Here is a 13,065-nt window from a genome sequence, read left to right on the forward strand (position 1 = left end):
TAAATGTCATTTCTTTGATAGACACAGTTTGTGTTAATGAATGTCTCTGATTATTTTATTATTAATATCAGACTGAACAGTATCTTGGTTATTTATTGAGTTCTAATAGAGTCATGCGATGAATGTGGACAAGTAGGTTGTACAGATCTGAAGACGTCTCACAGAGAGAGAGAGACGCCCGTCTGTCTGCCTCCTGGAGAAACGATCAGAAATCAGTGAAGTGACATCGAGCTGACGGACTTCTGCTTCATCACTGAATAAAGATTTTATCAGATTCATGAAAAAGTTCAGCTGAAGTTCAATATGTCTTTATTTTAATGCTTTCAGTTGTCAGATGGGACACACCTGTGTCTACTCGCCTCGTCTCCTCTCCTCTTCTCCTCCTCTCCTGTCCGTGTCCTGTGTCCTCGTGTCCTCATGGTGCAATCAAGAGTCTAGAGGCTCCTCCATGATGTTGGGGGAACAAGGAGGAGGTGGAGATGTCTGTTGAGGAGGTCAGAGTGACATCATCAGTGGTGTCATGAGTGCCAACAGGTCAAACTTGAGTAAAAGTAAAGATATGCTGTTAAAATATTACTTTGGATAAAGTGAAAAGTACTCCAAAGTGTGTGATATGGACTGTGTCAGACCTAACTGATCTACATGTAAATACTGAGTCAGCTGATTATTGTTTGTGTCTAAGTGTGATAAATATAAAACTGATGCAGTAAAGTAACTACAGTGTATGTAAGTACAGTGACTGACATGGAGAAGAGTCTTTGAGTCGGATGCTTTTACTTTGGTGAGGAACGTCCGGTTGTCGTTGCTCCTCCAGTCCAGCAGAGTTCGCTGTTCGCTTTCGCCGCTTCGCCTCCGTCGATGCGGAACTCCTGACAGAAGTCCGTCCGCCGCAGCGTGTCGTGCGGCCCAGAGGAGGACGATGTGCGGGGCCGTGCAGCTGCTGCGGGTGTCGGTCCATGAGCGGATGAGCGCCGCTGCAGAAGACTTTCTGCTGCAGGTGGAAAAAGGAGAAGAAGCGGCTGAAATCCCGGCGCTGAGAGCGAAGCTCACCGAGCGGCTGACGGCGGCTGCGGAGGAGATCGTCGCTCTGCTGGAGGAAACCGTGGCGGAGTACGAAGACAGAGTGGAGCGGTCGGAGCGGGAGATCTGCCGCCAGAGGAGGCTGCTCGATGCCGTGCTGAAGCCCCAAGTGAAGCTGCACAGGGCAGGTCAGTCCCGGAGAGGAGCCCGCCGAACCGAACCGAGCCGAGAGAGTCTGCCTAAGTTTTACTAGGCTTATGTGCAGTAATTCTGTGACGTCAGAGGTCGATGTGAGCATAATATTGATAATGACGATGATTTTAATGTTTGCAGGTGGTCAGCTGCTTGTTTCAGCTCAGTTGAGGTTCTGGTTCTGATTGGCATTAACACCATGAAGACGAACAGCTTCATTTCACTTTGTCAGAACTGAAGTTTATAATTATAAGGTGAAAGTCAGTCATCCTGCTGAAGATCCTCTCAGATCAATATCAATATATCGATATATCAATACATCAATATATTTGTTTGAAAGTTTAATAAAAAGTCTTTCTGCTGCAACATCTTTAATTGATCTTTGAATAAAAATCAAACCAGATTTGGTGTCTGGACGTCCCTCCTGACGGTCCAGACGTCAGAACCAACCAGCTGAGGGTCCAGAAACTTTCAGCTCTGAGCAGGAAGAGACATAATCTGGGTCTCAGTGAGGAGGCGTGGCTGATCCTGTTGCCAGGTGACACAGTGTTTGAACAGCTGTGATTAGTTGATCAAAAACAGAAATGAAAATTGATTGAAGTGGAGTGAAGCCTGATCGTCTCAGTCTGCTGTGGTGGACCAGCTGAGTCTGTCCAAGATGTCCACTGGACTCTTTGTCCTGTCCTGCCGCGTCTTCTGCAGTGATGGGAATAACAGCGTTAAAATAAATGGCGTTATTTTTTTTTCAGTAAATGGGTAATTAACTAATTACTATTTCCATCGTTACAACACCCTTACCGACAATTACATTTGGCGCGTTATAAACTGAAGCTGTCATCGTCCGACTCGGCTCTCAGCCACCGGAGGGAGGGGGGAGGGGCCAGACAGCCGAATAAGTGATGATGATTGGCCAAGGTAAAGTGAGAGTTCGTAAGCCAATCAGAGGCACTGTTGATTTTACACACAAACCACAAACACAGCAGTCACACACACACTAGCAGAGGTGAGTTGCAGCAATGGTGAGTCTGGAGGGAAAGATGGCGTCTTCAAAGTGGAAGTACAGACAAGACTTTAATCTCCTTGAGGTAAAAGGCAAGAACGTACATGTGAATGCTCATTATGTCCCAGAGAAAAGTGTTTGTCCACGTCCACTGTAAGCAGCTCTAATCTAACGAAGCGTCTCTCAGCAGCACACGCTTCTACAACACCAGTGGTGATGACAGCAGGCCAGGTGTGGCTAATGTGAGCTCCGCGAACACAGAAGGACACGGAGCCGTCTGAGCAGCTACAGCTGGATTCTTCTGCTCCAGCACACAGACTGAACTGAAAGTTCTGTGTCGGTACCAGTCTGTGCAGTTCTACTCCGCAGCTGGCTCGTGAAACCTGCTTAGAAAAAAATCCAAATACTGAGACATATTAAAGCTTAAAAGTAACACAGTTGTTACTTTCCTTGGTAGCTAGTTACTTTTGTGGTGGAGTAATGCAGTTACTAACTCAGTTACTTTTTGGGAGAAGTAACTGTAACTAATTAGTTTTAAAAGTAACATTGTAACAACACTGCTCTTCTCGTCCCCGGAGTCATAGTCCTGCTCAGAGCCGCTGTAAATCACCTCTGTACCGAGTCCTCTGTCTTCACACTGACCTCCGTCGGTTCACAGTCTGATGTCCACAAGTCTTCTCTGGTGACTCCTCCTGTGAACTGATCTCAGACAAACCGGCAAAGAGCAGCAGTTAGCGATCACTCTGGTGAAGTTCTGCTGCCACCTTCACACTCTGCCCATAGTTTACAGATTACACCTTTAATAAGATCATAGTTCACATAAATAAAACTAAATGACATGTTTAGATTCAAGACTTGATGAACGGAGACGTCACAGTTTCACATCATGTCTGTTTTTTATTTCACCGTCCTGCAGACGTCCAGTGGTCGTTGAGCAAAGAAGAGGTTCCCACTGAACAGCAGGAGTGGACCTCCGGGCTGGACCAGGAGGAACCAGAACCCCCACACATTAAAGAGGAACAGGAGGAGCTCTGGACCGATCAGGAGGCGGATGATGTCACCAGGTTCACCTTCACTCCTGTCCCTGTGAAGAGTGAAGATGATGAAGAGAAACCTCGGTCCATACAGATGGAGACAGATGGGGATGGAGAGGACTGTGGAGGACCAGAACCAGCCAGGACCTCTGATCCAGATCCTGAGATTGACTACAGGACAACAGAGTTTTCTGTGGCTGAGGTAGAGGTCAGTTGTGATGACTGGGATGAGACCAGAGAACCTCAGTCAGGTTTAAACTTGCATGAAGGTCGGAGGTATCAGAAACCTTTCAGCTGCTCTGAATGTGGTAAAACATTCACCAGAACTGGACTTCTGGAGACGCACATGAGGAGTCACACAGGAGAGAGACCATTGAGTTGCTCTGTGTGTGGGAAGAAATACACAATCTACAGATACCTGCTGCGACACATGGCCATGCATGACGTGGAGAGACCAGGCCGTCAATGTGATAAGACTGAATGTGACAGGAGACTCTGCTACAGTCACCATCTGAAGAAAGACGCTCTCTCAGAGGAAAGTCTGTTCAGCTGCTCCGTTTGTGGAAGAAAGTTCACACAGCGAGGATATCTGATGCAGCACATGGCGCGGCACACAGGCAATGTCCGATTCCGTTGTTGCGTTTGTGACAAAAGATTCGCCTGGCGTCATGAGCTCAAGAGCCACAAGTGTGTCGGTGAGTCATCAGATCTTCATCAGGAGGATGGAGAGGCAGAACCTCAAGCTGATGGAGACGACTGCTCAGGATCAGACTCTGATGACAAGACTTCAGACTCCTCTGAAGCTGAGACTAAGGACGGAGATGATGGCTGGAGGGAACCTCAGTCAGGTTTTATCTCTGCAACGGACACCGACATCCCTTTGAGCAACAGCAGCACTGAGAAGAAATCCTTCATCTGCTCTGAGTGCGGCAAAACGTTTAGTGGTGAGGAGAATCTGAAGACTCACATGGGAACTCACACAGGAGAAAAACCATTCAGCTGCTCATACTGCGAGAAGGGGTTTCCACAAAGAGACTACCTAAGGAGCCATGGGACGGTCCACACAGAGGAGAAACGGTTCCTTTACTGTGTCTGTGGAAAAAGATTTGCTTGGTGTTACAATCTAAAGGACAACGGGTGTGTCGGTGAGACGAGTCAGACTGATGAGGACCAAGAGCCTCCGGCCTGCAGCTCCAAACCTTCAGACTCTTATAATGAGACTCTGAGCATCACTGCGAGTCTGAACTCTCCAACACACCCCGTCACTGAAGCTGGCGCTGCAGAGAGACCGTTCAGCTGCTTGCAGTGCGCCAAAACATTTCGCCGCAAGAAGAACCTGCAGGAGCACCTGAGAATCCACACAGGAGAGAAACCATACGGCTGTTCTGTGTGTATGAAATATTTTTCCTGCAGTGGATCATTAAGAAAACACCTGAGAATCCACACAGGAGAGAAACCGTTCAGCTGCTCTGTGTGTGGGAACAGATTCACTGAGAGTGGACATCTGAAGGTGCACATGAGAACGCACACCGGAGAGAAACCATTCATCTGTCCAGTCTGTGGGAAAAGTTTCACCTGGAGGCAAAGTTTCAACAATCACATGAAATATCACACAGAAACAGTCAGAGAGACGAACTAAAGACGCTTCACGACGGTTCATCGTTCAGGAGGAAGCCCGACTTGTTCAGTCAGAACTGTGTGGAGATGAAAACAGAAGCATCTCAGCTGAAAGAGAGAAACTGCTGCAGCTGCTGTTTGTTTCAATCATTCATCATCTTCCTGTAAGACACCACTTAAAGGAACAGTTCACCCAAAACTATCGTCCTCCACTTCACAGTAAAACAGAGTTGCAGCATTCTGCTTAACAACTGAAGCAGCTGAGACTTGATTTAAAACATCAGATGTCTCGATACAGCTCGTCTGCTGTGACAGTCTGCAGGAGAGAACACATCGCAACCTGATCTCAGACCAGATCTACACCTTTATTAACATGAAGTCTTCATGTAGTTGAACTGTTCCTTTAAAGCTGAGTGGGCGAAATGTGAAGCTGCTGTGATATCAACGTTTCCTCACTCTGTTCTCTGATGTTATGAACTTCAGTGCTGCACAAACATGTTTCAGTGGATGTATTTAATTTGATTTACAGACTGACGATTGATTTCTTCCTCTCTCCTGTATGATGTGTTGATCAGCCTGTCAGCTGACAGACATGACAAAGCATTATTAATGACTATGTGTCCTGATGTTTGTGTTCATCGGTGAGGTTCATTGATTATCAAATAATCAAGTGTTTCCAGTCTGATGGTGTTGATCTGACGAGCTCATCCAGCAGCTCAAGAGAAGAAATCTTAACTGCCACGAGTCAGAAGTACGAGATGAAAGTCTAGATTATTAAAATTGTTTTATGAAATGTTTTTTCATATTTCAGGATCAACATCAAAGACAGAAATGAGTGTTGAGTCAAATAAACTTGTAGAACCAATCTTGAGTTTTGTTTCCACTTCATGAATTTAGATGAATGATAACAATTCTTAAGTGACGAACGGGCAGTGATCATTAGAAACTGATCCTGATCAATAACAATATTTACTTTTTGAATAAAATATAATTTCTTGAGAATTAAAATCTATCTTATTATAAAACTAATCTATCTTATTATAAAACTAATCTAACTTATTATAAAAATATCTATCTGGTATAACACATTCCCAGAATGCACTGCATCTCCTAAGCCTGTTGGATCATTTCTGTAAATTATTTATTCAGTGAATTCATTTCTGAGAATATTCTCAGTGAGATCAGCTGAAGATCTGAAATCTGTTAAAATAATTCCTCAACAAAATAAAACTTTACAATTAATAAGAAAATGAAAGAATAACAAAACTTTTGTCTGAATATAAACTGAAGGAAATGTTCGACAAGTTTTAAAATCTGTATATAAATATACAATATATAATATAAATATTTAAAAATATAATAAAAATCTACATAAAAGCAGCTAAACTCAGGTGGTTCTCTGGATGTAGAGTCCACTGATCCTCACAAACTATGTTAATGATGAGAAACTGTACAACTGACGTTTGTTGCCTTACCAAACTGTCAGAGCTCGTCACACTTGTGCTCAGATCAGTTTGATTTATATTATTGATTGCTGAATATAGATTATCCCTCCACTGTGGTGATGTGCTGTGACTCAACATCAACCCTGAAATGTTTTTATGTCAGTCAGTCTAATATTCAGTCATGACTTTGGAAATCAACTCTTGCTGTCAGTTCTTCAACTTGAAATCCAAACTTGTCTCCAGCTTGTTAGAATCAACACAGATGGTATCAGGTAACAAAGCGGTCTCTCTTCTGTGATGTCAGACTTACAGTGCCTCTGCACTGTACTGCACTCCACTCCTGGAGACATTAAAACTGCCCAACGTTCCTGACAGGATGAGCTCATGAAAAACGGTTGTTGTCCGTCTTTAATCAGTCAGGGATCAAAACCATACAGCCGATCAAAACGTGGCCAGCATTCAGAGTGACCAATCAGGTGAGAACACACAACAATGAAGAGATGGCAGACGTGTTGTGATGCAGTTTTATTTAAATTAACAGAACCTTTTATGTGCAGAAGAGCAGGTGGTGGGATGAAGACCAGTGAAAGACAAACAGTCCGTCATATATTAATTCAAAGAGGAGACGCGTGAGAGCTGCAACGCTACGAGACAAACTCCAGCATATTATTTTAACATGGAGACGTCAGCAGGTTTTCTCTTGAAGAAAACTTGTGTTCATAAAGTCAACTGGTCTCCTCTGGTGCAGCACTGGGTCAGCTTCTGGTTCTGTCGGTCCAATGTACAAGCTTTAATACAAACAGACTGGTGGAGAGAGCTAGCAGCGTGTGGCTAGTGGCGGCTAACTGTTCTAAGAAACATAACAATCTTCAGTTTGAAGCCACTTCAATTAAAGTTACAGCATTACATGGTTCATATTCACTTCCTGTATCAGTTTCAAATTAAAAGCCCTCTACAGTTTCAGTTGACCGAAACCCTTTATTTTTAACACTACTTTTATTGTGAAACATTTCCAGGAAGTCATTGTGGGAACTTCACATCTTAAGTCACTTATTTAATATTTCGGCACTCTTCACTCAAACAGGAAGTTGTTCTGGAAGTTTGATGAGACTTCAGAGGAAATTACGTCTCATTTCCATGTTTCTCCTTGCCGGGTTTCCTTGTGTGTCTCTTCGTCCTCAGTGGGAGGAGCTAGGACACAAGGAAAAGATGCAAGCAAGGGAAATGTGGATGCAGTTCAACATAATTGATATGCACCCCGAGACTGTGGGTTCTGTAAACACTTGGAATGCAGCTGCTGCCATCTTATTTCACGTTGTAATTAGCCAAAATTTTTATTATCACCTGCAACATCCGTCCTGTCTTACTCAACAAACTTAATGATTAAATGACTAATTATATCATTTATAACTGTCATATAATAATATCAAGTGATAACTGTGACACAGTCGGCCTGCAGTCATCACAGCTGCACTATGTTTGATTGAAATGCAGATAATCAACATCAACCATTAAAACGTCACAACTGCTTTACCTCAGAGCTCGTCAGACTCGAGCATTTCCTGCACATTTTCACTCCAGCTGTAATTTTTTTTTCTCTACTTTCAAGATAATCTGTGTTTAACTTTGTTAAAGTCATGAAGGTTTCTGCTGCCAGGCAGCTGCAGTGGAACTGATCCATCTGAGATGAAACTCCAACACACTTGATGTTTTCAGACTCAGACTTCAGTTCAAACTTGGACTTAGGCAGAATATTTCAGCACTTTGAATTGAGTCTTGTTTAGAGACTCTTCATTAAGTATTCAGTTTCTCATCATGTCCAGTTTGTGGACAATATTCACATTGACACAGGATGTGATCTGAAGCCGGATCAGAGCTCACCTGCTGTTCATCTTCACTCTCCTCCTCCTGATGAGGATTAAACACACGTGTGGTTTCTGACCAGTAACTTCTTATTGAATCCTTTTCCACAAATGCTGCATTTATAGAGTTTCTCTCCCGTGTGAATCGTCATGTGCTCCGTCAGATGAACGTTCTGTTTAAAACTTTTGCCACAGACTGAGCAGCTGAACGGTTTCTCTCCTGTGTGAATCCTCATGTGTGTCTTCAGATTTCCCTTCAGGCTGAACTTTTTACCACAGTCAGTGCAGCTGAATGCCTCCTTGTTAGGAACCTTTTTCTCAGTTTGACGGAGCTGTGAGGACTCACCGACACACTTGTGGGTTTTGAGCTGTGTGTACCAGGTGAATCTTTTGTCACATGCACTGCAGCTGAAGCGTTTCTCCTCTGTGTGGACAGACATGTGCAGCGTCATGCGTCTTTTATGAGCAAACCTTTTGTCACAGAACGGGCAGCTGAATGGTTTCTCTCCTGTGTGAATTCTCTCGTGAAGTTGTAAAGTTCCCTTCTGGCTGAAGCTTTTGCCACAAAATGAACATTCAAATGGTTTCTCTCCTGTGTGAATCCTCATGTGGGCCAAAATGTTTCCACTGCAGCTGAAACGTTTCTGACACACGGAGCAGCTGAAGGGTTTCTCTCCTGTGTGCGTTCTCATGTGGCTCATCAGATGATCCCGGCGGCAGAAAGTTCTGCCACAATTGGAGCAGCTGAAGGTCTCTTTGTCAGGATTACATCTCATATTGCTCACAGAGATTTCATCAGTGTTCAGAGTGTTGACACCTGGCTCGAATTCCTTGCTGTCCTTCCACCCATCATCTCTGTCAACGGTCTCTGGTTCTGAAGGTTTATCATCAGTACTTGGCTGTAGATGTCGATCTGGATCTGACTTTCTGGCTGGTTCTGGTCCTTTGTGAACGAAACCGTTGACTGTGTCACTGATGTTGGATTTCTTTTTCTTCCCAGTGTGGATTCTCATGTGTCTGCTGACATCTCCACTGTATCTGAACTGTTTCTTACAGATGGAGCAGCTGAACGGTTTCTCTCCTGTGTGAAGTCTCATGTGACTAATCGAGTTTCCCTTCTGAGAAAATCTTTTGCCGCAGAAGGAGCAACTGAACGGTTTCTCTCCTGTGTGAATTCTCATGTGTGCATTCAGATGCGGCTTGCGTCCAAATCTTTGACCACATTCAGAGCAGCTGAACGACCTCTCGACGGTGAGCTCACCAACAGTCACTTCGTTATTGATCACAGAGTTTGAACCAGCCTGAGGCTCTCTGGTCTCCTCCCAGTCACCTTCACTCACTTCAGTCTCTGAGGAGTCATCAGTCTCAAGATCTAGATCTGAGTTCCTGGCTGGTTCTGGTCCTCCACAGTCCTCTCCATCAGCTTCTGTCTCCATGTGTGAGGACTGAGGTTTCTCCTCGTCATCATCTTCACTCTTCACAGGGACAGCAGTGAAGGTGAACCTGGTGACATCATCCTCCACCTGATCAGTCCAGAGTTCCTCCTGTTCCTCTTTAATGTGTGGGGGTTCTGGTTCCTCCTGGTCCAGACTGGAGCTCCAGTCCTGCTGCCCTTCTTCACCAACAATCACTTTTCGAACACCAGTAGGTAAATCTGAAACATAGACAGACGTGTTAATGTTATGACTTGTGACACCAGCAAAAAGTTTGTCCACAGGTGAAGTTAGTTTTTCTGTCAATGATCTCATCAATTCAACATTTTTCATCAGATTCATCACAACTTGACTCGTACGATGCAAGTCCAAACTTATGGATAAAAGATTCATGTTTTTATTAAACTTAATATTCAGCTTAAATCTTTATTAGTTGTCATTCAGAAACAGAACCATCATTGTGGTCCAGAACCCATCTGCTCTCCTGCTGTGGCACACGGACAGGACTGCAGTGATTCTGTAGACAGCAGCTGATTGTTGAGTCCAGCTCAGAAACAGTCGGCACTGTCAGTATCTGACGAGTGATCAACAGACTCGCTCCATAATAACTTCGATCTGTGCGACTCATCTCGGCTCACTCAGTTCATGTCCTGGTTTTGTACTGAAAAAATTAAATCTAGTTAAGATTTTATCTGTGTGTGATACCTGCTAAGCCTCATTACAAAGAACAACACGGAGCTGCCACCTTCTGGGCCCAGCAGGGATGGTAGTTGTCTCAAAGGAGTTCTGGTGATTCAGGAAGGGACAGCTGCTGCCGCTGCGACCCGACCACTGGTAGGTGGAACAAAGTGGATGAAAAATAACCTGCTCTCAATTAATGTTCTGAATTTTACTCAAGATGTTTTTACAAAGACCAAAATAAACTGACATTAAATATACTAGAATACAGATGGCAGGGCATGTGAGCAAAATATAGTCAGAGTGCAGAGCGGGCTTTAATCCAAAGGCCAGAGTGATGGTTCTGTTTCACTCCAATTGCGTTCCGATACCGCTGGCAGTACAAGGCCATCCACTGGCTCAAACAGACAGAACAAAGAAAGTGGACGAGGTGACAGCCCAAAACAATCTACTGTTCTTTACAAACAGAAAAGGGTTTCAATCGACAGGCTCTCTCCAGCAACAAAGCCGCTGCATGTCAGTTTAGGCCACATTGGGCAGTGTGTCCCAGGCTGATTGGTGTTAAGAAGCAGGACTCAGCCTGGGTGGCCCGGCCACGGACAGCTGATTGACAGCTACCATCCAAAGAAAAGCTAAAGAAAAAAGAAGGAGTGAGGACGAGTCATTGATCTCCACGCAGCAGGTCAGAACCGCTCAGCAGGTCAGAACCGCTCAGCAGGTCAGAACTGTTCAGGTGCTTCACTGTAACTTAGATGACATGTCTATTAACCTGTCGATGTCAGCAGCAGCTGATCCAACCATTGAACCAGTAACACAACATCACCAGACTCCATTAACAAATGTAGTGATTTTAAGAGTTGTTGAGTTAAAACAAACTTTATAAACAGTCTTACATGCCAAGATTGATCAGCTGTTTGAACACACTGTTTACACTGATGTCACCATTTACACTCCAGTTGGAGACACTTTATAAACTCTGTGAAACTCTGTCTCTGACTCATTCTGCATTATTTGGACCTTCTTGTTCATTCAGCAAATGTTCTACATGAACTTCTTTCTGTCTTTTAGTAGAAACATGGAGTCTGTTTGTCTCACTGATGGACGGGTTTGTTTTATACAGAGCAGGAAGTGACATCACATCACAGGTGATCACTCAGATGCAGGTAAATGTAGATGTGAATTCAGAGCTGAACCCTGTAATCAGATTACTCAGGATGGGTCGCATGGAACGGCTCCTTGTCCAAACACTGCTTTCTGGAAACTGGTGTCCCTCAAGGCTCAGTATTAGGACCGGTTCTGTTTTGACTGTACACTAGATCACTAGGCTCTGCAGTCACATCACAGCACTTATGTAATAAAGATATCCTTGATAAATAGCAGCTACGATGCTCAGATGAAGATTTGAAAGTTGTTTCTATTTTTTCTTTCTTATTACATTGATGGTGATGTTGGAGTGACAAATGCATTTATTGTAAGTCGCTCTGGACAAACCTGTCTGCTAAATGCCCTAAATGTGATGTAATGTAATGTGATATAATGTAATGTGATGTAAATGGGTGGTGGTACTGGGTCTGACTCGTTCTGCTCATCTGATTTCAGGTGTGAACTGAAAACCAGCTGCTTGTGTTGTAGAGTTGGACGTGAGCTCATCAGCAGGTCGTGTGCAGATATAATGTGTATTAAAATTCCACCAGTATTAACTTATTGTTTGCTATTAAATTTATTACTGTAATGTCTCTATTTTCATTCATTAACTTATTGTTTACTCAGGTCAGCAGTTGGACAAGACAGTGACGTGGGTTTATCTTAATTAATAATTAGTCGCTCCTCGTGACCGATGATCAATATAAAACTACATTTTTCTTGTGCCCGAGATGATTCATCAGACCCATGATGCATCAGTAAAATGACACCTGTGACCAGTTAAAACTGAACAGACGGCTCCTCTCTCTCCCTCTCTCTCTCTCTCTTTCTCACATCAGGTGAAGTTTCCTCACACCTGGCTGCTTGTTTCTTTAGACACATCTGGCAACCCTGGTTCCAAACAGGCCTCCCGTCCGCCCCTCAGCTGTCTGCAGCCTGAGGACACTCTGACAGAACCGGAAGTCTTTTCAGCTCTTTAAGTTTCTCTAATGGACTCAGAGCCCGGACTGAGATCAGGACGTTGAGGAGACACGGAGCTTCCCGTGTTGGCTCACAGGAGCTAGCTGCTGCGGCTAACAGGCTGTGTGTGAACGGCTGAGCTAACGTTAGCTTAGCATCATTACCAGAGCGGTAAACGGCAGAACCGGAACCAACCTTCAGCTCGAGGCTTCGCTTCAGCTTTTATCTGGACGTGCAGCAGTTTGAGCTCTGAGTCCATCTCTGATCAATTACAGGTGAAAATATCGATCAACGGCAGCTTCGATGAGCTCGCGATGGTACGGCAGGTCGACGTCAACACTTCCGGGGCCGTATTTCAAAATAAAATCATCTCCTAGCAACGCCGCAGGTTTAAAGTTCAGCTGTGTGTGTGTGTGTGTGTGTGTGTGTGTGTGTGCGCGCGCGCGCGTATTAAATCAGTACGTAACTAAAGCTGTCACACACGTAAAGTGAATCAGATTATTCAGGCTTCAGATGAATAAAACAGAATAAACACAGACTGTATTAATTTGTTCATATTGTGCGGATGGTTCTAAAAACAACAATAATAATAATGACAACGTGTTTCAGGACGTTGCCGGTTCCAGACTTAAATTCTGAACACATTTAATTATATTCTCTAAAAACAATCATTACGCTCAT

The 13,065-nt window shown here is 44.1% G+C and overlaps 2 protein-coding genes across 6 annotated transcripts; one reads left to right on the forward strand and one right to left on the reverse strand.

The window, feature by feature from the left end:
• Positions 1-768: 768 nt before the first annotated feature.
• On the forward strand, positions 769-5,899 carry LOC119017266 (gastrula zinc finger protein XlCGF58.1-like). Its single transcript, XM_037093845.1, has 2 exons — positions 769-1,208; positions 3,129-5,899. The coding sequence occupies exons 1-2, from the start codon at positions 920-922 to the stop codon at positions 4,883-4,885; spliced, it is 2,046 nt and encodes a 681-aa protein (XP_036949740.1). The 5' UTR covers positions 769-919; the 3' UTR covers positions 4,886-5,899.
• Positions 5,900-6,816: 917 nt separating this feature from the next.
• Positions 6,817-12,775, reverse strand: LOC119017272 (gastrula zinc finger protein XlCGF57.1-like). 5 transcript variants are annotated; one of them, XR_005074372.1, is made up of 5 exons: positions 12,580-12,713; positions 10,349-10,434; positions 10,057-10,264; positions 7,843-9,824; positions 6,817-7,499 (listed from the first exon to the last, which is right to left on the reverse strand). XR_005074372.1 is itself a non-coding variant. In XM_037093861.1 (5 exons), exons 3-4 carry the CDS (start codon positions 10,229-10,231, stop codon positions 8,227-8,229), a joined length of 1,773 nt encoding a protein of 590 aa, XP_036949756.1. In that variant the 5' UTR covers positions 10,232-10,264; positions 10,349-10,434; positions 12,580-12,713; the 3' UTR covers positions 6,817-7,499; positions 8,190-8,226. The 5 variants fall into 5 exon arrangements, 4 of the variants coding, with proteins under 4 accessions (XP_036949756.1, XP_036949755.1, XP_036949758.1 ...); XM_037093861.1 differs by having other exon boundaries at positions 8,190-9,824; XM_037093860.1 differs by having other exon boundaries at positions 6,817-9,824.
• Positions 12,776-13,065: the final 290 nt, after the last annotated feature.

Source organism: Acanthopagrus latus, chromosome 3, assembly GCF_904848185.1.
Source record: "Acanthopagrus latus isolate v.2019 chromosome 3, fAcaLat1.1, whole genome shotgun sequence".
Taxonomy (NCBI): Eukaryota; Metazoa; Chordata; class Actinopteri; order Spariformes; family Sparidae; genus Acanthopagrus; species Acanthopagrus latus.